This window comes from Aptenodytes patagonicus, chromosome Z, assembly GCF_965638725.1.
Source record: "Aptenodytes patagonicus chromosome Z, bAptPat1.pri.cur, whole genome shotgun sequence".
NCBI classification, from domain to species: domain Eukaryota; kingdom Metazoa; phylum Chordata; class Aves; order Sphenisciformes; family Spheniscidae; genus Aptenodytes; species Aptenodytes patagonicus.
Window position 1 is genome coordinate 21,177,864 of NC_134982.1, and position 22,400 is coordinate 21,200,263.

Here is a 22,400-nt window from a genome sequence, read left to right on the forward strand (position 1 = left end):
GCAAAACCGCCCAATTGTGGTCGAGTGGAAATCTAGACCAAGAGTAAATTTTACTTGGACCTCCCCAGGGTTCTGGTCATGTGATGTCTCCTGCCTTTCTTCTCTCTCCCAGTCCCTTGGGAAACAGCTGCAGCGGTAGGTATATGCGGCAGGCTATAATCTAAACTAGATGTGCGTACGTACGCACATATGGAAGCGGGTGTGCTCCGACGAGACATTAACGCTTCTAAGTAGTTACAGACATGGAAAAGGATCTGCGGACGGGTGAAGCGGCGCCTGCCAAGTGACGGCAGCCCAGAGAAGGACGCGTGAAGGCTGCAAGCAAGGATGTGCAGTGAATTTCGTGCTAATCCCAGAGAGGAATGAGCAGGTAAACTCGGGCGCAGCCGCGATTTCCCGGCGGCTCGCTGCAGCGCAGCAAGGCACCGCAGGCATTTTACTCCCTCCTCGCCCCTCGGCCGGCTCCCGGGGAGGACGTCGCCTGAGCAAGTTTTGGGGCTGCTGGGGAGAGGGTGCACGCAGACGGGGTGCTGCGAGCTGGGGCGCTGCGAGCTGGGGCGCGGCAACGCCCGCAGCCGGCCCGAGTTTCGGGAAGGGCTTCCCCGCGCCTCAGCTCCTCACAGGGCGGCGGCTGGCCCACGCCGCAGCCCCCCGCCTCGGGGCCGCCGGAGCCCCTGCCGCTCTCCCACACGTGGGAAGGGCCCGTGGGGGCGGGGACGCCACCCCCGCCCGGCGCCTCCGCCGGCTCCCGGGCGGGGCGGGGCGGGGCGGGGCGCGGCGCGGCCCGTCCCATCCCGTCCCGTCCGTCCGCGAACGGCCAGGCCCGGGCCAGGCCCTGCCTCTAACGAGAGGGCGCGGCGCGCGGCGGCGGGCGCGGCTCTTTCCAACGGCCAACACCTGCGCGGGGGCGGGCGGGGCGGGGCGCCGTGCGGCCCCGCCCCGCTGCACCTACAGGCGGCCGCCCCGCCCCGCACGGCTCGCCGCCACCAATCCGCACCCGCCTCCCGCCCCCTCTATACGCCGTTTGCGCAGGCAGCGCTGTTTCCGCAGCGGGTCGGAGTGCTGGCTCCCTCCCTTTCCCCCCGATCCTCGGGAGCCCGATGTGACCCGCCAGAGAAAATGGCGGCGGCGGCGGGGAATCGCACCTCGTCGTCGGGATTATCCTCGGGCAGCGGCGCGGAGGCGGCCGCCGCCGCCGCCTGCGGGAGCCTGAAGGGCGGCGCGGCCGCGGGGAGCGTCGCCGGGAGCGGCGGGGGGCTCCTGCGGGAGGCGGGCGGCGGCGGCTGCCGGGAGCAGCGCTCTGACTGGAGACGGAAGCAGCTGCGCAAAGTGCGGAGCGTGGAGCTGGACCGGCTGCCCGAGGCGCCCCTCTTCCTCGCCGCCGCCCCGGCCGCCTCCTCCTCCTCGCCGGAGCCCCCTGAGACGCTGTTGCTCCACTACCTGCCCGGGCCGCCGCGCTCCAGCCCCGCCAGCCCGGCTGCCTCCCCCAGCCGCTGCGCGGACCTCCTGGAGCCGTTGCCGGCGGGGACCCCGGCGGGGACCGACCCCGCCGTGGAGCGGAGGATGGAGCCGTCCCCCCCTGCGAGGTGAGGGGGCGCCAGGGGGGTGGGAGTGGGCAGGGCTCGACCCCGGGCGGCAGCGGGTGACAGCGGCGATGACGGGGCTGTTCCCGCGGGGACGGCTCGGCGTGGGCTCCGGCGCCCCGTTCCCCCCAGCGGGCGCCCGGCCGCCGCCTGGCCGCGGGCCGGCAGCGGATGCGGGGGCGGCGGGAGCTGCCCGCGGAGCGCAGGGCTGGGACGCGGCAGGCAGCCCTCGCCCGCCGCCTTCTCCCGCGGCGCGGGGGCACCTTGTGCGTGGGTGAGGGAGGGGTGGCCGCCGGGCCGGGCTGCCCCGCCGGCCGCCGCAGCTGTCAGCGGCGCGGGGCTGCGCGGGGCCCGGCAGCCGGCGCCGGAGGAGCGGGTCGGGCTGCGCGGGAGCCGAGCCGCGGGGGGTGGCGCGCGTGTTTGCGGGGGGTGCTTTTGTGTTTAACTTCTGCGGGAGTCCTGAAGGGCTTTGAAGTGTGAGTTCGTGGTGGTGGTGGGGCCGGATGTGTCAGCCATTGGGTCTCGGGGCGAGCGGAGCCCGTTGACTCTGCCCGCAGCTCTGCGGCGCCGGGGCAGGGCGCGGACTGCGCCGTGGTTCAGGCGGCGGCTGTGCTCCTGCTTCGGGCGCTTACCGAGCACCTGACCGCTTCCTGCACTGTCCTAGCAGTTTGCTGCACAAGATTGAGTAACTTTTTTTTTTTTAAAAGGATTTCTCTGAAGTTTAATTCCATCGTGATATTGCAGAACTGATTTCTTTAATTCTTAGTAAGGGGGAGAAAAGGCTTTCAAACATAGATGTCCTCTCTTTTTTTCCAAGAGAAAGTAATTTTGTGGTGGTTTAGTCTAGATGATACATTTCAGTGGTTTCATTTAGTGCCCTAGTGTTTGTAGCCCATATTTGCCTTCCGTATTATTTGGTAAGTCCGTTTTCTTGAGGTTTTATAGCACTGCCCATATTCTGCCTGTTTGACATCTGTAGAAGTATTCAGGATGAAAGCGAACTGATGTCCATGGTGAAGCAGTTTAAGTACTTCAGAGCACATTTCAGCTTTAACGTGTACTTGCTAGGTCTAACTGTGTGCGGGAAGGCACTGTGTAGTGCCAGTGTAACTTTGATGTGAAGTTGTAAAATTGACAATTTCATATGGATTTCTTGTAAGGTTTTATGTGATGTGGACTGTGTAGTTTAAGGACTTAGTATTAACATCCAAGGACCTATTTTAATGCTGCCTTACAGTTTGTCTGCCTAATTATTTAAACCTCATAAAAAATCTAGTTCCAGTTTGGACACGACTTGTGTATTCTTTTCAGTTGTGTCTTATGTCAGTTAAACCTCAAGGATATTTTTTAAAGGTTGACTTACCTTGGCACTACTATAACAAGAACTGTTTGCTAGACCAATGTCCTGTTTATGTGAATTCTCAGCAATTCAGATGGATTTTGGTCTATTTCTAGGGCAGCGTAAAAATACTTGATACGGTGTGGTCGTAACAGATAAGAAATGCCTCTGTGCTTACAGAAGGATTAGTGGGAAATCTTAAGTGTTTTTGGGGGGGAATATTGTATGAATTTTAGTGAGTAACTTGTCTTTTTATGACTCTTAGCACCATCTTTGTCTCTATCAAGTAATGAAATTATAATGTACTGTATCTTGTAATATGATTATAACCAGTTTCATGGCTTTCAAGGAAAATAAAGAATCAGTGTCAGAACACATTTCAAACAACTCAGTCACATGGTGATAGCAAGTGGGAGTTAGGCTTGATATTGGAGATTCAGGAAGGTCAATATATGTTGCATCGATGCTGAAACACTGAGTCCATCCTTGCTAGTCAGTCCCACAGCAGCAATGACAGAGCAGCTGTGGAATTTTTTCCTTTCACATGGACAGTTTTGCTTACTTTTAAGTACCTGCATTTGGACAAGTCAGTGTTTTGAGTGTGCGTACAAGTTAAAACCCTTCTCCTAAATGCTCTCTGACATTTGACTAGGAATGTTAACAAATCATAGGAAATACTAAATGCCAAGTGCTTTTCTCTTTAGTATTTTAGTGAGATGGTCTCCTTTGAATTTATCATAAGTGCAGTTGAAAATACATGGCAACATTAATAGTGGTTGTTCTTCAGAAATATCCTATAAATGCTCATGTAGAGTATCTCCATAATTCTGTATGTCATGTTACCACTAAACAGATGTTAGACAAAGTACTACTTTGTCAGGCCTTATCAAGAATATAAAACATCTCTCTGCCCTTATTGTAATATTAATTGACTTGTTCTAGCTGAAGGAGGGAAGGTAATTTGTATGTGAGTAGCATGTAGTATATTACACATTAAATTACTGCATGTAGCTGTTGCCCAGGCATTTATTAAGAGACAAACTGAAGGACATAATCAAAATAATGTATTATGTAGAGGTTTTCTATTCTGTTTTTAAATACAGTAGTTGTACTTTCCTGTAAGGATCTGCTGTTAAAAGATACTGTGCTTGCTCCAAAGTCCCCCTATCAGTCTCTTTGGTATTACAGTTACTTTCTTTTAAAACAGATTTTCTGTTTATGCTGTCATAAGACCTGCATGAGCCTCAGAATGAAGCAGAGAAGGGAAATTGATTCTGCTGTTAAGTCCTAAATGTAAATATTACCTCTTTTCTTTAATCTCTCAAGCATTCTGCTTGTCATGGCAGTAGAGCAAATATTTTCACTAAAAGCTGTGAACGTTGTAGGCTATGTTTTTATATCACTGTAAGAGGAGAAGGGAGTTGTTTTACTAGGAAATGCAGCTTCAACATAAAGCACTTAAGACTTCTTATCCCATGTCTATACTGACACTATATTGATTTGATTTATATAAAAAGATCCAAACAGTGAGTTCAGTGATAACTGTAGTATGACTTCTTGTAACTTGAGGGAAATCCATGAAGGCAAAATGTACCTCCTTCTCTGCGACATTAACAATGTGCTTTCAAAACATTCAGACCCTTTAAGTGAAGTTTATTTGTGTCTGAAATTGGTGCAAGACATCCCCAAGTACAGGATTAGTTATACTGCCAAACCCATGTTTTTATAAAAAATGAAAAGCAGGAAATGCTGCAATTCATCTCCTCTGTGTACAGTAACCATGTATTATGTGACTTGTGTGAAAATTAAGTGTTTGATTTAAAAATGTATGTGCTAGATACGGCAGACTTGTCAGTTCAGCTGCAAGACAACCTTTGTAGATATTTATACTGTATTTTCTGCAGTTGCTGTTTGATGCCTGCTAGAGACACCAAAGACGCACTGTGAAACTGAAGTTTTGACTATATGTACAAGCGTACTAGTAAAAGCTCATCAGTTTTAGCTCTGCTTATCAATTGTAGCACCTTTGATGACTTTCAAAGGAGGGCATGAATGCTTTAACAGAACACTGGAGTGGGCAGTGGGGTGAGAACAGAGGGAGAGCACGTACAGTGAAAGCACAGCATGGCCAAGGTTTGACTTGGGGTTTGGGTTTTTTTTTGACTGAAATGATGATAACTTTCTCTGTTCGTGTTGTCAAATGTAGCTAAAGTAAAAAATACAGCTTACTATTGACCTTGGCTATTCTTGGCTACGGTAAAATATAATTTTATGTGTTTTAACAAAGTCCATAATGCTGGGTATTTTTAACTGGCTGCTTAAATAAGCCACCAAATTTTCTGCTTCCAGTTTGAGCTGGATACTACCGTGAGAGAAAATTCACTTCCTACCTCTTCTGTGCTCTGTGGCTTGAGAGTACTTTTGGAAGAGGATCACCCTCTACCGTGTCTGATTTTTATCACTCTTGGTTATTGCAAGTGGTAGGGTTCTGCTTAAATGGTCTGATCTGGTATGGCAGTTTCTTTGTTCCTATGCAAAGTAAATAGATTGTAACTAACTAATCTAGAGCTTTCTGTCTCATTGGATTTAGTAATACTAAAGGTTCAGTCTAAAACTGCCACTCGGTGTAGTCTAAGTACTGCTCAGTGCAATACCTGTGTGTAGGCATGTGCAATTGTACTCTACATGTTTGACCTTTGGGTAAGGCACAAGATTTGAAGAACAGTTTTTCCGTGTGTATGATGGATGTGAACTTCACGAGATCTTTTGGTGTGCTGATGCATTTGTTGTCGTTTGAAGATGGAGTAAAGGTAACAGTGCAGCTGTGCAAACGTTTATCCTGGTACAGGAGAAGATGAGGCGGGAATGGAAACAAGTGGCTGGGGGTGGGGTGACTGTGGGAATGCTTCTGTTGGCTTTCACTGGCTTCCAGTATTGGTGAAACTTGGCTTAAGCTTGTTTAAAATAGAAATTATACGTTGCCATGTAGCTGTTATTTAAATAAACTTGTAAAGCTAGTTTTCAGCAGTGTGATAAGAGAACAGATCTGGTTTGACTTCTGAGTTTCTAATGCTAATCTCAGCGTTCTTCCAGGATTCTCTGCAAAGACCCAAAGGTCATCTTATTTTACTTTTTATCTGCTCTGCTCTCACTTAAAACTCTAGAATTACAGTTTATTCTTTTGCTTAAGGCAAAGTGGACAGAAAGCCTTTAATAGGGCTTCATTACTTGTATCTAGGTGACTAGGAGAACATGGTTAAGTGGAAAGTTGCTTTCTGTTGCTTCCCTTCCTTTTTATCTTTACCCGGAGGCTGAGCGTGTTGCCTGCAGGATGCGTCCAATTTCCTGTCCTGCCATGCTGCAGAACTGGAGAATCCTGCTCGGTGGTGAATAGTCTTGATTATTTTTTTCCTATAAGGTATGTTTGGGGTTTGGGTTTTTTTTGTTTGTTTCTTGGTTTGTGGGGTTTTGTGGGTTTTTTCTGTGGCGTTTTGGTTTTTTGTTGGTGTGTTTTTGGTTTTTGTTTGTTGTTTTTTGGGGGTTTGGGGTTTTTTTTGGAAGATGAGTTTTGTGGGATCTGGGCTGAAAATTGTCCTGAAAAAACAGCAGCTGTATTTACTTGATACTTGAGTCATTTGAAATGGGGGATTGTTTACCTTCTGTCTGGAAACTGGTGAAATACTTCTAGAATTGTCTTAATAAAAGCTGATAGAGCCATCACTCCCTCTCAGTTTTGCTCAGAAATGTCCAATTATTTGATAGTGCTCAGCATCTGATGACTAAGGCTGTGAAGGTGTTTGCAAAAAGTGGTGTTTTTCTTTAAACTTAGAATGTCATTGAGTATTCCTGGTTCTTTGCTATGAGATTAAACTGGAATTAAAGTCAGTCTACCTTTGTTTCACACTGTCTCCATCTATTTCTTTTGTGTCCCTGAACTATTTACATCATTCATGTAAATATAACGTAATACTGTTTGTTCTCATCTCTCTTGTCCTAATATTCTAATTTGTAGTGGAATGGCTGCTAATATACTTATTATGCTGGCTGCTAATATACTTATTATGCCAGGTGACTTCAATTCATCCCTAGTATTCCTCATCAGTAGATTTCACACTGCTGTTGATACCGCAGCTCATTGTAACTTACCCAGGGTCACTGTGGAAGGCAGGAGTAGAGTGCTGGAAAAATGAGTTGCATCTGCTAGACCACACTGACATCTGACCACATCTGACATCTTGTTTTCTGAGCTCTTTTCCATCCTCTTCTTGAGCATCCAGTCATCTTGCTTTTGAGCAAACTGAAATGAGCCTTTGCTTAGCTGTCAGCGATGATCAGGTCGTTTTGTGAGCTGGTAGTTAACCCTCAGAGGTATGCAACTAATACTCTTTGTTTTGGCCCATGCATATGCATGTTATTTCACTCGTTATTTCTCACAAAAAATCCTCAGGGTGTACGAGGGTATTTGAATGTCCTGTACGACCGTCATGCTTGTATCTTCAGGATTGTTCCTTTCAGATAATGAAAGGGGTTGGTGTAAATATTTGAAGTGTTGAAAGAAAAAAGTCTGATTTGTGATAATGCCAAATTGAGAAACAGTTTTTTTTTTAAACAAATTGTCAAGTGTTACCTCCCGTCCTCCTGCCAATAAATGCCTGCAGAATTTTATTTTAGTAATTCTTTGTATTCTTTAAACGGGAAGCTTCAAAGCTCAGTGGATAACAGGGACTCTAACTGTTCTGCATCTGGAGAGACATACAAAATGCAAATATCTGAAATGTGTGGTGAAACTTGCAGAGACTTCCAGTTTGCAGTTCATGTAGAGTTTATTGAGCTTGTCAGATTAATACACTCTAGCAGGCAAGTGTTTGTTCATTGTCATGGCTAAGACAATATTCTAATTGCTTTGAATTATGACAGTACCTTAATTTCTGGTTGCTGAATAATGTACTTTGAAAATTCACATGTAGTCAGTGACAGTTTTCTAAGTTTATCAATAGTTTACACTTTTTGTTTTCACTTCTTCCATGTTTTTAGACTGCGGAGTTGCCAGGTGTGATATATTCCTTTCAATTTTTTTTTCTCTTGTTGCAAGTTTTAACTTTAATGTTTTAACATTTTAACTGTAATATATGTACGTATATTACAACCAGATACGTAATCAGTATCTTAAATGTTCCCATAAAATACATCTGAAATGTTTGTTATTTCACTAAAGTAAATGCCTCTACAGGTGCCTAGCCTATGACTAAAGACTTGTTTGCTTAATGTAAGAAAATATTGTAGTTGTGACTAGCATGGAAGCTCACTCAAACAGTGATAATGTGTTCTTAAAAAATTGGAAAGGATCTCCCATATTAAGGATCCGTATTGGTTATTAATTTTGTTGGATTATTCATGGCTCCTTTAGTTGTGTAAAGTTCTTAGGCAGTTCAGACTTGAGATGGAAGTGTGAACAGCTAGTTTTTAAATGGAGTGGAGCCGGATGGCATTTTTCTTAAAACTATTAATATGATAAGTTTATTTTTAAAAAGTTATTTCAATAATGTCTGCATATAGTTCCAGAACATGAGCTCTTCTGTAAATATGGAAGAGACATTAATTTGTTGGGTTTTTAACTGTAAGTTCTGCATTTATTTGTAATGAACAGCTCAATACTGTAGGTTTCCTGATCTCTGCAGGCACATTGGATGTCCCAGCCTGTAGGAAGCACCAGGGCAGTGGGGTTTTTATGAAGTTTTCCATCGTAAGTGTGGAAACTAGCTCATTTATATTGCCCAGCAAATGCAGCCAGGCTCTTCACTGCCTGCCCTGCAGTGGTGGCTGCTGGCTTCTGGCAAGGTCACTGTAACCAGCAGAACTGGCTTTCTCTTTGAACCTCAAAGGTTAGGGCCAGGATCTCCTGCACTGGTACGTTCTGCTCTACACAGGCTTGTTCACACCTTCTTCAAACATCTTCCTAAAATTAACTGAGAGTTCCAGTTTCTTCCCCTGACAAGAATTTACTCTGAGTTGCAACTGCATGTTTCTTATCCCTCCCAGAGGCTCTTGGGAGGAGGAACAGGGGTACGTGGGGAAGAGGTCTTAAAGACATGCAGATTGTTCTCTGTATTTGTTTTTAAGCCAGTATTACAGGAAGAGGGAGGAGAAGCAGCTCCCTCCCCCCCACCCCACCCCCTGGCCTTGTGTACAAAAAGGCATGAAATGGAACTCCTTAAGCCATGCAGATCTCTGTCAGAGAGCAATGCAGATAGTCTTCAGGGTTGTCATTTTAGAAGTGCATTGTGCCAAACTGATACGGAAAAGATTGGATGACTGATCTGTTTGGTTTCTGCACTGTGCAGATAGACGTGCAGACTGACACTCAGACTGCCTTTTTTGTGGGAAGAAGGCAGATAATCCCCATCAGGGAACTGAGTAATAAAACATTTTGGATTAAACTAAGATGTTTTCCATCTGTGCAAAGTTGTAAGGTGCTTTCATGTAAGGATGTGTTCAGTATTGTAAACCAACGTACACTGATACCTTCAGCAAGCTGAGTGAGGAGAAATATTAACGATTGGCAAAGTGTTTGGCTTAGGTGATAAAGGGCAATTTAGAATTACTGCAGTGGGTTACAGTGGTGTAATGCCTGATCATTGCTTTTGGCTTCTGCTGCAGGTCAGCATACCTCCATTCAAAATGGTTACTGTTGTCACTCATTTCAACTATATTGTTGGTAGTGAAGGATTCAATTCTTATAAAGAAAAAGCTTTCTTTTTATAGGTACTTCAAAGCCAGATGGGTCCAAGTGACTCTCTTGGGAATGGAAAACATGGGGGAAAGGGTTAGAAAGCAGCAGATCAGTAAAATAAACAAATGTGAAGTGTTTCCTTGTACCTGGGGTGCTCATCATTTGAGCCCAAAAGAATTTCTCAGGCCAAGCTTTTTTCTATCCACGAAAGAAGAGAAGTCAGGGTTTGCAGACTGCGTTCCTAAACTCTCCTACAAATTCTGTTTCTTTTCTACTGTGGAAGCTGGACTTCCCTTTCTGAAGGGGAAAAAAAAAAATTGTTGGAAGGCTTTGAGCTGAAAGTTGCCCTATGAGATGTCCATGAGACAGGTCTTGATGACATCTTATTCAAATGTTTACTGTCTGTACCAAATACATCAGTGTCAGTAACTTTCCTTGGCTGTTGCTCTTGGGATATATAATATATACTCTGTATAATATAAGTTTACTAATAACATCACAAACCTTTGTGAAAACTGGCATTTCTCAGAAAGGTACTGTCTTTAAACAAATCTTTCCCCTATTTTCTCTACTTATATTAAACTAATGAAATTGTTTAATGTTCATCTTTCTAAACTCATTTGGAATATAATTATACTTGGTCTTGAAATTACATTATTTACATTGAAAAATATGAAGTATAGATTAGCTCTTTAGAAAGTGATGTATATGTATGGTAAAAGGAACAGTGCTACTGTATCTTCAGTTTTGTCTTTTAAGCTTGTGGTTAAGTTCCGGCATGTTCAGGTACAATGGTAAACCATCTTGTCCTGGTAAATACGCTGAAGTATATAATTCCCCTCAGTACCTCAGCAGAAAATTAGTATGCTCTACTGTTTGCTTGTTCTGACCTGCTCTGAGCCGCATGTTTGTGGCAGTATTTTACAATTCTGCCACTAGTGAGGATTCCCAGCAAAACCAAGTGTGGAAGGAATTGCTTTGGCATTTTGAAATCAGCTATGTATGAATTACATTCCTGTATTTTAAAATTGACTGCAAATGGGAATATAGGTCCAGTGCCAGGGCAGGCCACTTGTAGACCCTGGGAATCAAGACTGCAGGGGAGAGCACAGCCAGAACTTTTAGGCTTTTGGCTTCCTTTCAGCCCACAGGGTGGACTGCCGAGGAGCCAGCAAAGGGAACTAGTAGGAAATCTGCCAGCTTCTAGCACGTAGACAAAGTTCCGCAGGAGCTTCATCAAAATGAGTCTCTGACTTATTCTGAATTGACAAATAATTTTTTTTCAAGTATTTCTTTCCAGGCAGCAGCTTAGCTGTATGCCTAAGTATTTCCACTGTCTTAAAGTGCTTGCATGTGCATAAGTAGTTGAGACCTAAATAACCATAAATAGCTGGAACTTAAACAAAAATACAGGTTTTAATCTTATGAGTGAGCCTCTAGTAAAATCCTTATGCAATGGTGGAGCCTTGTTTGGTATTCTTTGTGAGCAAGTGTTCACTTGTGTATTTATCTTATTTGTGGTATTGGTGCCTTAGGCTGAAACAAAGCAAGGTTTATCACTGAGTCGGTGAAACTTCTCTAATCTGGGTTTCATTCAAAACATGAATCCCAATTCGGAGGAAAATCAGGACCCGAATTATGACTGTGCCCACCTTGGAGTCACATGTGACTCTTGCAGGGTTCTGAGTGAAGCTTCTCTGCTTGTCAACTCTGTCAAGCTACTGGCAGCAGGGTGACACTAGCATAAAACCTGTTGTACTTACAATGACTACATAAGTACTGTGCATCTTGTGGCCCTCGGCTACATAAAACTTGGTGTGGGACTCAAGGTTAGCAAGGTGGACTTTGATGCTTCAGGCAGCAGGTGCCTATAAAGCTTGGGGGAAAAAGAAGCAAGATCTCGTAGTACAGTATGTGTTTTAAACTGCAAGACCTCCTGGTTCTAACAGAATCTCCAAATATAAATGTGTGTTTCAATTTATGTATGTTTAGTACTCTTCAGTTGCTTCTGCCTAGGCCGTACTGATAGTGTTTTGGTACATGCTGATTTGTGAAATATCTAAAAATGGTTGAGTTTCTGTCATGATTAAAACCCTGATTCAAAGGATATAACAGTCGAAGTTGTCAAAAGTAAGAATATGATTGTTTTTCCTTTTTTCCCTTTTTTTTTCCCCCCTTTACTATACCTAGGACCTTTTTATCTATGAATAGCTATACTTAAGGAGCCGTAAGATTTTGAAAAAATACTCAGTTTGCTTCTTCCAGCTTATTGGGAAGTAATTCAGCTCTGTTCCAATTAATGTTTGTAAGGCAAAGACTACTGAACAAATTTACCTTCTCCACTTACCATTGGTACAAATCTACATTAAGTTTCTCTGGTCATAGAGCCAAAAGGGCTACACATCTCCCTGATTTGCACAACTAGTAAGTAGGTAAACTGGATTGGAACAAAGCCAAAAACAGATGGAGGACTGATTTATGCAATTGCAGCATTTTCAGATTTGTGACATGTTGTCATCTGTGCAAAGAGGTTATACTAGTTGGGACCAGCTCTGCTCTGTCTCCCCTCTGTGGGGACAACACAGCTTGTGTTACAGGAGTTGGTACCTTAAGAAGGACAGGCTCTTTTTTCCATTAAGTATTTTCAGTTAATCTCGGGGGGAGAAGACACCATTGCCTCTGGATTTCAAAACACTTTCTTGTGCAGCAAACACTATGACAAATAAGTTTATGATTTGGTGGAGGCACAAAGCAGGCCTATGGATTTTGCCCTAAAGAAATTTTTAAAACTTTTTTTTTGCTAGAAACCACAAATAATTAGTGCATAAGCATAAATGCAGTCAAAGGTTTCATTGTAGTTATAACTCGGCAAGGTTTTGGCATTTGTCAGTAACAGTCAGTCTATCCAATCTTACTTCAGGTTTCTTTACAATCACTTTTGGAAAATAAAAAATACTATGTAGAACTTGCTCTTTTCCCCCCCTAAGTTCCCTTTAGAGAACCAACATCTTGCTTTCTCTTCTGAAGGCCCAGTGTCTGCTTCACTGCATTTCTGAGCCTTATTGTGACAAGGTCTGCATTTTGATACCTAAAAGGAAATGGGAAATGAGACAATATGGGCCTAGCACTGTTACTCCCTTTCCATGTTCAGATAAATGGCATGTTTTTATAGCTGGGAGGGGATAAAGCTGGCTCTTGCAAGGGAAGTGGTTAGTGTAGCCGGTTCTTACCATGGTGACTTTTGATAAGGATTTGTTGGGTTACTATATACTTATTTGCAGTCACTAAAATAATGTATAATTACAGGATTTAAAATGTTTAACTTTTTCAGTTTAACTGCATTAGTCCTTCAGAAGCTGTGAATGGGCAGTCAGGGTGTAAGAATTGAGAACTGTGCTATTCCATATTCATACAGCAGCTTGCTTCTAACTTTGTGTAGATGTGTGGCTGGCTGGCTAATGCTTAACCCAGACATATTAAGCAAGTAGATGGGAAGGCTTTCTTCTGAAAGTGTTGACCTTCCCTGTCCGCAGTGTTCGAAGAGATACAGTTTGGGTCCTGTATCTGAATGTTCACCTAGTATTTGTTGTTAGAAATACAACTGAAGCTGACTATGCAAGCGCCTTTAGTTGTCCAGGATAGGATTATGTGACAGTGTGTTCTTCACTGGTCCTGTGCAGTCCGGGCTGAAGTCAGCCTTGTTCCAACTGCATTTCAAAGGTGCATCTTCCTTCTGACATCTGCATGGACTTGGGGCTCTGTCACCCTAGTCACAGATTGTCTGTCAGTTTAGTGTAGCAATTAAATCAATGGGTGACATCAGTCTTCAGCTTCTAGTTCACAGCCAGGTCACTTCCAGTACCTAGTATAAGATTAACTTGTTGAGAAAAGTATTTCCATAAACAGTCCATTAGTAAGACACAAGGGCATGACTTGTTTCACACACAGACTTTCCCCCAACTATAGTTCCACCAGTGTTTCCTGGAAACTAGCTTTTTTTTCTGGTCTTTTAAATATGTTATGTACTTTCATAGTAATTTGAAAAGCACTTACACACCTGTTTAAAGAAGTGAGACTGCTTTCTCAGTTACTGTCCCATTTTTGAGAGGCTGCTACTGTGATACAAGTCCTCATGGTAAGAAGTAAAATGAGTCTGGCATCTGTAGTGATCACAAATGTTTGCTTAATCTTTGAATATTTTATTAAAATTTAATAAGGAACTTATCTGTGTGTTAAAGCAAATGCTTTTTACATCCTCTTTTCTTAGACATCTGTCTTGTAAAGGTCTTTCAGAATACTATGCTTTTCATTGACCTTAAAATCAGCATATTGCAAATGTTTCAGTGATGATATTTAAACTTGTAAGACATCTGATCGCGCATTGATTTGACATGATTCCTTTTGTAATCTCTTAATATGTGGCAGTGCCATTAAACTAGAGCACCTTCCAGAGTTGTAAGAGGTGTGGATTTTTTTCCCTACTTTTTACATTCTTTCAAAGTAAAACTTAAATTGTGTAGCAAAGTAGAGAAAATGAAATTGGATTATGAATTTGTAATAATCAGACAAATTCTGGGATAGATTTCTTACTATGTCATGTTAACACTAGTTGTTTTTAACTTAAGGCTGAAAGTCCATTCAGAGGAGTCATAATACAGCAAGTGGTCACAAATGGGACTATAAACTAGTACAGCTGCCATGCTGGTCAGACTGCTTGGCAATCACCTGTTTTAATTTGTTGCTGGTTTATCCTTTCATGTGCTGAAGCACAGCTGATGAGTAAAAGCATTCTTGATAACATCTCAGGGAGTTACTTCAGATTCAGTTGTTATTGATTTCCTTTGGGTGAAAGATATTTCCTCTGTAACAAGGGGGATAATTTCCACTTTCTTAAGTTGGTTCAGTGAAACTTTGCACTCTTATTTCCCACATTTTTATGACTATTTCATTACTAGAGTAGGTATTACTGCTTCAAGTCACAGTCCTAGTTTGTGTTTTGTGTTTCTTATCTTTAAATGTGTTGCTTAAAAAAAACCCACTCTGCTTTAGGTTACTACTGACTTTTATATGGATTCTGATTTTTAATCCTCAAATAGATTGTGGAAATGTGGACAACATGCAACTTATTGAGATTTCACTTACGACTGTTTCTGCAAAAAACGCCTGTGAAGCTTTTGGAGGAAAGCTTTGTAAGGCAGATTTGACAATTTGATCTTTCCAGATAAGAATGAATGTTCTTGAAGATAATCAGCTCTTCACTTTCATTTCACTTAATTTTTAGTAAGACAGTTATGGCTGCTTGCAAATAAATGAAGTCACTTTAAAAATTGTAGATTGGTTTGAGTCTAGTACAAAGAGTGAGCAAACTAATAACTTGCTTCAGAAGGAAGGAAAAAAAAAAAATAAAGCCACAAAGATAGGCACTCTTTTGAGCTGTGCAAGTTCAGATTTTTACAATGTGAAGATACTTTAACCTGAGTGTACAGAAAATCAGTTCAAACAGAAATGAGTTATGCTTCATCAAATCCAAAAATCAAAAAAGGATTAGGTGAGTTGGGCCTCACCTGTGCCTTAAGTACATGTTAGTACTTGAATAGGATCACAAACTGTACCAAAACTTATAGCTAGCAACATTGTCTTAATTTTTTTCATATCCATTTGGATTCTCATTCATTGTAGTCTCATTTTCCTTGTGATTAGGCTTTTTTTCAAAGTAACTGTTATATCACTTATTCGGCTTTTTGTTTAATATTGGAGTTTCAAAACACATTCTTGTCTTCTGTTGCTGCTTTCTAGATTGATACGCTTCTGTCTGAATGTTCATACAAAAAACCCACTCAAGTTACTCCAATTTCTTTTAAATCTCAATTAATAGTTCTGAATTTCTCTTGTCAGTATTTGATTTACGTGTTTTCTGGAAATGAATGCATCTTCTGTTCTTTTTTTTTCTGTTCTTTTTTTTTACTGTGTCCTCTTTGATTAGAATTGCTTATGCAGAAAGTGAAGGTTGGATTTTAAATACAGATGAAATATGGAATTAGTTACTTAAATGTGAAGCCTAAATTTGGTAACAGCTTTGGGAGGCTTGGCATTTGTGTAGAAAATCAAATTGCTCCTATGGATACTTCCATATGAATTGGGAAGCTTTTGTAATGTGAAGGCGGAGAGGGGAACAATCCAGAACAGCAGTCACTGGTAGTCTTTCACCTTCTTCAGAAAGGTAATGCCTTCTTCTGAAGCAGGCAGTGGGAACAGATTAACAGAAGCGTATGTTTATCAGCCAGTTTGCTCAAAGTGATGTAGTTTGTTCTGACTTTTTTAGGATTGAGTGCATGATATTCAATATTATTTGCATTATTAATTTGAAGTTGGAAGTGGTTAAGAATCTTCCAAGAATAATGCCAAAATTTTACTTTTCTCACAATACGTAACTTGCTTGAGGTGCTTTTTGTTAAATGTTTTTGAAGAGAGGCTAGCTGGCTTTTACCCACCAATTTGAAAACCAATAAGGTTTTTTAAGGTCGTCATTTTAATGGACCAGAATTTGTTGTTGCATGAAGAAATTATAAGATGGTTTTGAACAGAAATACAAGATTCAGTCAATGTTAGTTTAACCTTCCCTTAGACCACTGAAATAAAATGAACTGGAAAAGCTCCGGAAACCAGATTAAGACACACTTGAAAGCACAGATTCATTTAGTGCCTTTCTTACTTTAGTTCAAAACTACTGGAGAATCTTCATGAGAAACTGGTAATAAATAGAAGTAAAAACTTGCTGCAGGAATATATGCCTTAGTTTCAGAAATTCCTGTTAAAACTGCAGTGCAGAAAGAGTATCTCAGTTGGTGAATTTAGTGCTGTGAAGTGACAGAGGAACTCTCTTCTTGTTTAGTCCCGAAGTGAAATGGCAACACTTGCAAATGATTGGGCTTTTGGACCTTTTGTAAGAGAAAGTGGTTTCGTGGCCAGCCTCAGAACTGTGTTGGTAGGGATTTGTGTCTGACAGTGGGATGTGGAAAGGAAAAGAGACAGGTCTTGGCTTTACTGAAACTCTGGAGCTGGTTCAGTGTTGTCATTTATGGCCTATTCTTCTGGGTTTGCCTTTGTTGTACGCATATGTTACAAGTATTTTCCATTCGTTGTTCTTCACTGCACTAAACAGTAGGGTGAAAGTTAAGGAAAAAATACTTCTGTAATTAGGTTCTGTACTTGATTTTGGGAGGTGGGTTTCTGATTTTGGTTTTTTACCTGAAAGCACAGCACCCAAGGAATGCTAATTTAAATAAAACTGTTCTTGTAGATGCAAAATTATGTAGATGGCTTTCAAACATAAGATTAAAAAATAAAGCGCATAATCTTCCTTAATTACACCCATGTCTAGGTCTAATACTGTTGTTTAAAACCCCTTAAATTTATGAAATAGTTTTGAATAGTGTCTACTACTAAGGATGTCCTGCAAAGTACTTAGTTTTATTATTTTCTGGGATACTTTTCTTAAGGTTTTAAAATCTGAGAAATTGTAGAATTATTCAGTTTGCTTTCAGTGCAGATGCACAAATCTTAATCTGCAGATTGGTATGAGTTTTCCATCAGATAACCATTTACATTGCATTTCATATGTGGGTTAGAAAGGTGTTCTAGATACACTGGCAAAAAAATACCATGCAGGATTTGCTGTGAAATGAGAAATCTGGAAGTTGCTTTCAAAGAGTAATGATTTAAAAAAGTGGGAAACAAATATGGAAGTTATAATTTAAACTTGTTCCACAGGTCCAATCTGGTATTTACTCCTTTTTTTAATCTTTGAAATGCTTTATTCCAAATGAAAGGGGAAAAAAATGGAAGCAGATCTCTTTTGCTCCCAGGCAGTGACGTAGTTAATGTCAGTTGGGAAAATTTTGAACCCAGCTTGTAAGGATGGGTCCCAATCCCATCCGGTAAGGATGCCTTTCAGGCCTGCTGTATGGGTTGGTTTCACAAGTGAAATATTGCTGAGTAGTGCAGTTCCAGCTCATGAGGAATGAGGAATAGTGTAATAATTATGATAGTATGGCATAATTGCCTATATCAGAAATTACTTCACAAAAATGCCTAAATAGTGTCAAAGGATCATTATCACGTCTGATTTTCAGCACTTTCCGGAAAAACAGTGCTTCAGTCTCCTGCCTCAATTTATTTCATTGCCTATTAATAAGCAAGGAGTTTACCAGCAAACTTGGGCACGTAGCTCTGTGGCACAAGTGACAGTTATGAGATACTTGAATACATGGAATAAAGTGCAAGGAAAGAATATATAGGTTGGGTCTGGGTGGTTTTGGGTTGGTTTTTTTTGAGGTGAGCGGGGATACAGATATTTGAGTGATTTCTGCTAACTTTCTCTGATATTGTTTCAAGACTTTTTGTTTGCATTTTTTTCTTCCAGATTTAGTGTTAATTGTTTGTTTGCTTGCTTAGATAGAATTGCTTAGTTGATTTGTGGGGCTGCAATTAATACCAGCATAGCTCAAATGTCTTGATCTGATGGCAAGTTAAGAGTGTTTCAGCATGTTTTACACTAGAAGCCTTCCTTTAATGATCAAATCAATTTGTGAAGCACTGAAGGGGTATACAGTGTAATATCATCTTGTTTGCTTATAATTGTTGTTATTCACTAACTTATGAATATATGAAACCAGAAAAAGATTCAGACAAGGATAACTTCCTCCCCCACACCAACACCCCCTCCCCCAGACACTAGTGGCATTTGTGCATTGTATTAAATTAGACATAGATACTTTTGCTTATTGTTCTCATACATTTGAATTCTACTGCCCTTCATAAGGGAGAAAAACTATGGATATTTTGATTGAGTATACTAAAATAAAAACTCCAGGTAACTAACTTGCTTCACACATTGATCATAATTTTTGTTGGTAACACTTTCATGCATGAGCTAGGTTTCATGTTCTGCTTTCTTCTCAGTAAGAACATTGCTTTTAAATTAATGCTGTTACATAGATGTGAACACCTCTCTTTGGGTCCTGAAATGAGGAGAGAGTATGGTATGCTGTCCTATGGATAAGAGATACCCATATCCTATGGATATGTAAGTAGTTTACTCTCTAATGCACTGTGAAACTGGAGCTGGTAAGTTGCAAATGGAACAGCCAGCTGCTACTTACATAGTAACATCTTCCAAATTAGTTAATGTTTTCTTTACTGTACCACTTCCAACTAGATGTATTATATGTGAATGACATAAGATTTCTTTTGCTGTGAAGAGAATAATTTTATAAGAGAAGTATTTGCATTTTGTAAACTTGTAAAACAACTCTTCCTAAAAAAAAAGGCAGATCCGAGTTTGTTGATGAACTTTTAAAAATACCGCTGTAAGTCTTCTGAGATAAAGTGCAGGTAACAAGTGCCTTGTACTTTTTTTTAGCTTACCTCATGCAGCTGAAATCTGTAGCGGATGGTGAGTTTGCTGTGGTCTTGACGCAAAGTAACCAAATGCTTACTGCAAAGAACAGTCCCAGTGAGTGTATTCTGCAGTGCAAGGAAACAAAGTCCTGACCTCCAGCAAAACACTTCCTGTTGTGTTCTTAACAGTGCTATCATAGTAAATTGTTTATTACTTAAACAAGTTGTCTAAGGAGAAGCTGAATTGTGACAGATCGTATAGTACAGTAAAATTCAGTTCTGTGCTGATCATATCTATTAAGTTTATTTAACTATTACATACTTTAAATTGAGTCAACTGTGTACTGTGCTATTCATAACAAGTCATTGCAAACGTCATGTAAGACTGTTTTTCACACACACATTTCCCTTTTTATAATTGTTGAAACAAACAGCTGTATTTCTGCATTGTCCAACCATTTGGGTTTTTTGAATGTAACGATCCGTAGAAAAAGAATTGCTTTATAAAATGTGCTCAGATGCTAGAACAGCACTTGAAAATAACTTCTGCTTTCCAGATTTCTGCCTCCCATGAACTGAGTTTCACAGAGATTTTTGTGTGCTTCACAGAGGAGAGAAGGGTTTTTTCTTAGCCAGATAAGAGAAACTGAAAGCATGCAGCTGACTTCTGCAAGATGTTTTTTCATTCCCCACTTCTGCAAGGGAAGGAGTCCTTATGAAGCCTTCTTTAACTTCCATTAGTAACTATCTTTGTCTTCATGCCATCTGTGTTATAGCAAAAATAACTTTAATGTGTGTATTGAAATTGCTGTCCTTTTTGTATTTATGTTTCAGAGAGAGCACGAGAATGCATCTTTCTTGATTAATGTCTGGTCTTGTTCTGTCTAGGCCTTGGGAAGAGATTGCCTTTTCATTGTTGATACCTTCAGGAATTTGAGGTTGTTTTTTGTTTTTGTTTATCTTTAATTCTGCTGCCAGCTTTCCTTCATAGCTGAGGTAACATTTTCAGCGTGCTAATGAAACACTATCAACATCTAGGTACAGCAATCTGTTCCTGTCTGCCTGTTAAATGTTGAAAAAGTGACAGTCGTTTTGATAGTCTTGCAAAGCAGGATATTACAGACTTCTTACGCTTTGTCAGAAACTTCAATGCCTAGAGCAGGAAGAACTGCTGAGATCCCTAAGAACATGTTCCAAGGTACAAACACATAGTGTTTCTGTTTCAGCTTCACTGTTTGTGAGGAAACTGATTTAACTGAACACTTTTTTTTTATAGTTTGTAGTAATTGATAATCATCTTCTGATTTGTTTAGGTATGACTTAGAAGTCACTTTTTAACAAGCCATGGTGCAATCAGACCTTATTTCTAAGAATTCATTGCTAGTATAGTTACCCCAGGGAAAGCCTTCATGAAACGGAACTTGCCTTCCTTCCTCTCCTCTTCTGGGCTGTATGTATGTGATGATACTGACAGATCTGTTTGTTGAATGTCTGTCTGCCTGAATGGACAGCTTCTTTTAGAGTTTTAACATAAACTATAGTTGTACAGTTTCTCCTTTTTTCCCTCCCCAAAAGGTCAGGTAGGTGATTTGAGATTTTTCCATCTCCCAGTTTGATTTGAGTGAAACTTACTCATTGAATACATAAAGCATTTTATGGCAATATCGGATGTCCTAACCTTAAGTATTATTTCTCTGCCTCCTCATCCATCTCCCTTCCTAAAGGGGAAAGAAATTTTAAGGAAAGCAAAGGTAGTAGATTATATATATTGCTAGGAAATGCTATCTGTGTAGCTCATGGTAATATATATTGGAGTCTGTAGTTCTCCACATTGGCAGAGTTATTTGGTTTTTGTAGTTTAAATGCAGTTGTATATAATGGCATTTCTGGTCTAAGATTTTCTGAACATTGAAACAGTGGGATTTCTTGTATCATTCTTGTGTATTAATACTGATAGTGTGACGTGTAAGCAAGGACATGCAATGTATTCTACCTAGAGAAGTCAAAGACCTTCTTAAGGTAAACTTATTCAAAGCAAAAATAAGGAAGCAAAGCCTGTACTTTGTGGAGCAATTAGTTTTCTCAATGCTCGGGAGGGTACCCGAGTACCCTCCTCCTTCTTGACTTCTCTACAGGAGCAGATTTGATTATTACAACTTTTTTAAACTTGCCTCAGGATTGTAAAAGAAAGGGGGGAGCTCAAGGGGTCTGTGTGTGTGTCTTTTATGGGAATTATTTTTTAAGTTACTGTATTCCCAGGCCTTCAGTTTTTCTGTTTTTTAACAGTGGGGTTTGTTCCCTGACCTACATTTCTACACAAAGGTGGCTTATAAATTGGAATAAACAATATGCATTTACCTCTAACATGTATCTAACATAACTTTCTGTACTATAGTTAATTTCAGCTGTCATCTTGCCTTTTTTTTTTTTAGTGTTGTGGTTGTGCTGAGAAAGCATCATTTTTTCTTCTTCTCCGAGGTCAGCTCAACTTCTTTTAAACATCTCGGGTCATTTCATGTGACATGCCTTCGGTTTCTAGAGTGCAGTCTACATACAAACCAGCAGATGAAAGCTTACAGCAGATCAAAAATCAATTGGGCAAATTCATGCAGAGGCATCCTCCTCTGATTCCTCCCTGAAGCGCCACATTGCTGGTGACTGTGGGGAAGAACCTAGGGAGAGGAGTTGCTCAGAGGTTGTTCCTGTAGTTTTACCATAGCATGCACAGGTAGTTGCTGTTTGACATAGGATACTGGATGAGGTGGACTTCTGGTTTGGTCTTACAAAGATGCTTTTACAAGGAGATCCTGTGGAGTGACAGACTATGCAGCTGGGAGCCGTGTGAATGCACAGTGTCTACAGTTGCCTGTAAGCTCTATTGTTATTTATTTTGAGTCATACTGTCATGCTTCCTTTCTGTCCTGAAAATGTAGCATTTTCTTCCTACCATAAATAGGAAACAAAGGAAGCAGTTATTTTTTGGGAGCAACTTCTTGAACAGAAAAACAAAAAAAGTAGTATTAATTGCTTTCAGAGTGTTAAGCTTTCCAATACATCTATTCTCACGGCTGCAGGTCATAACCCCTGCTATCTTGCTGAGTGAATTCAGGTTGAAGGACAACAAACTTCAGATTTTGGGGGCTGTAGTTCTCACTTCTGAAGCTTCATTTTAATAATAAAACTTTCTTCATAATATGGAACTGTAGTCTCCAGTGTGGTAAATTCCATTGCTGCATGTGGGGCATCTTCTCTACTGGAATAAATCTGTATCACAGTACATGTGTAGTGTGAAAATGGAAGACCTTCCTATTATGTCTTAAAAGACTGACTGAAGCTTGTTCATCAGAAA

The 22,400-nt window shown here is 41.1% G+C and overlaps 1 protein-coding gene across 3 annotated transcripts in view; it reads left to right on the forward strand.

Annotated features, from left to right (window-relative positions):
- Window positions 1–1,104: 1,104 nt before the first annotated feature.
- The window catches only part of MAP3K1 (mitogen-activated protein kinase kinase kinase 1), a 62,450-nt gene continuing 41,154 nt past the window's right edge, over window positions 1,105–22,400 (forward strand). The window contains exon 1 of one of the 3 annotated variants that reach the window (XM_076361932.1): window positions 1,105–1,586. In XM_076361932.1, the coding sequence (XP_076218047.1) occupies window positions 1,120–1,586 (467 nt within the window). In that variant the 5' untranslated portion in view covers window positions 1,105–1,119. Of the gene's footprint in view, window positions 1,587–13,747; window positions 13,788–22,400 lie in introns of those variants that run through there. The other 2 variants (XM_076361928.1, XM_076361930.1) reach the window with 2 other exon arrangements.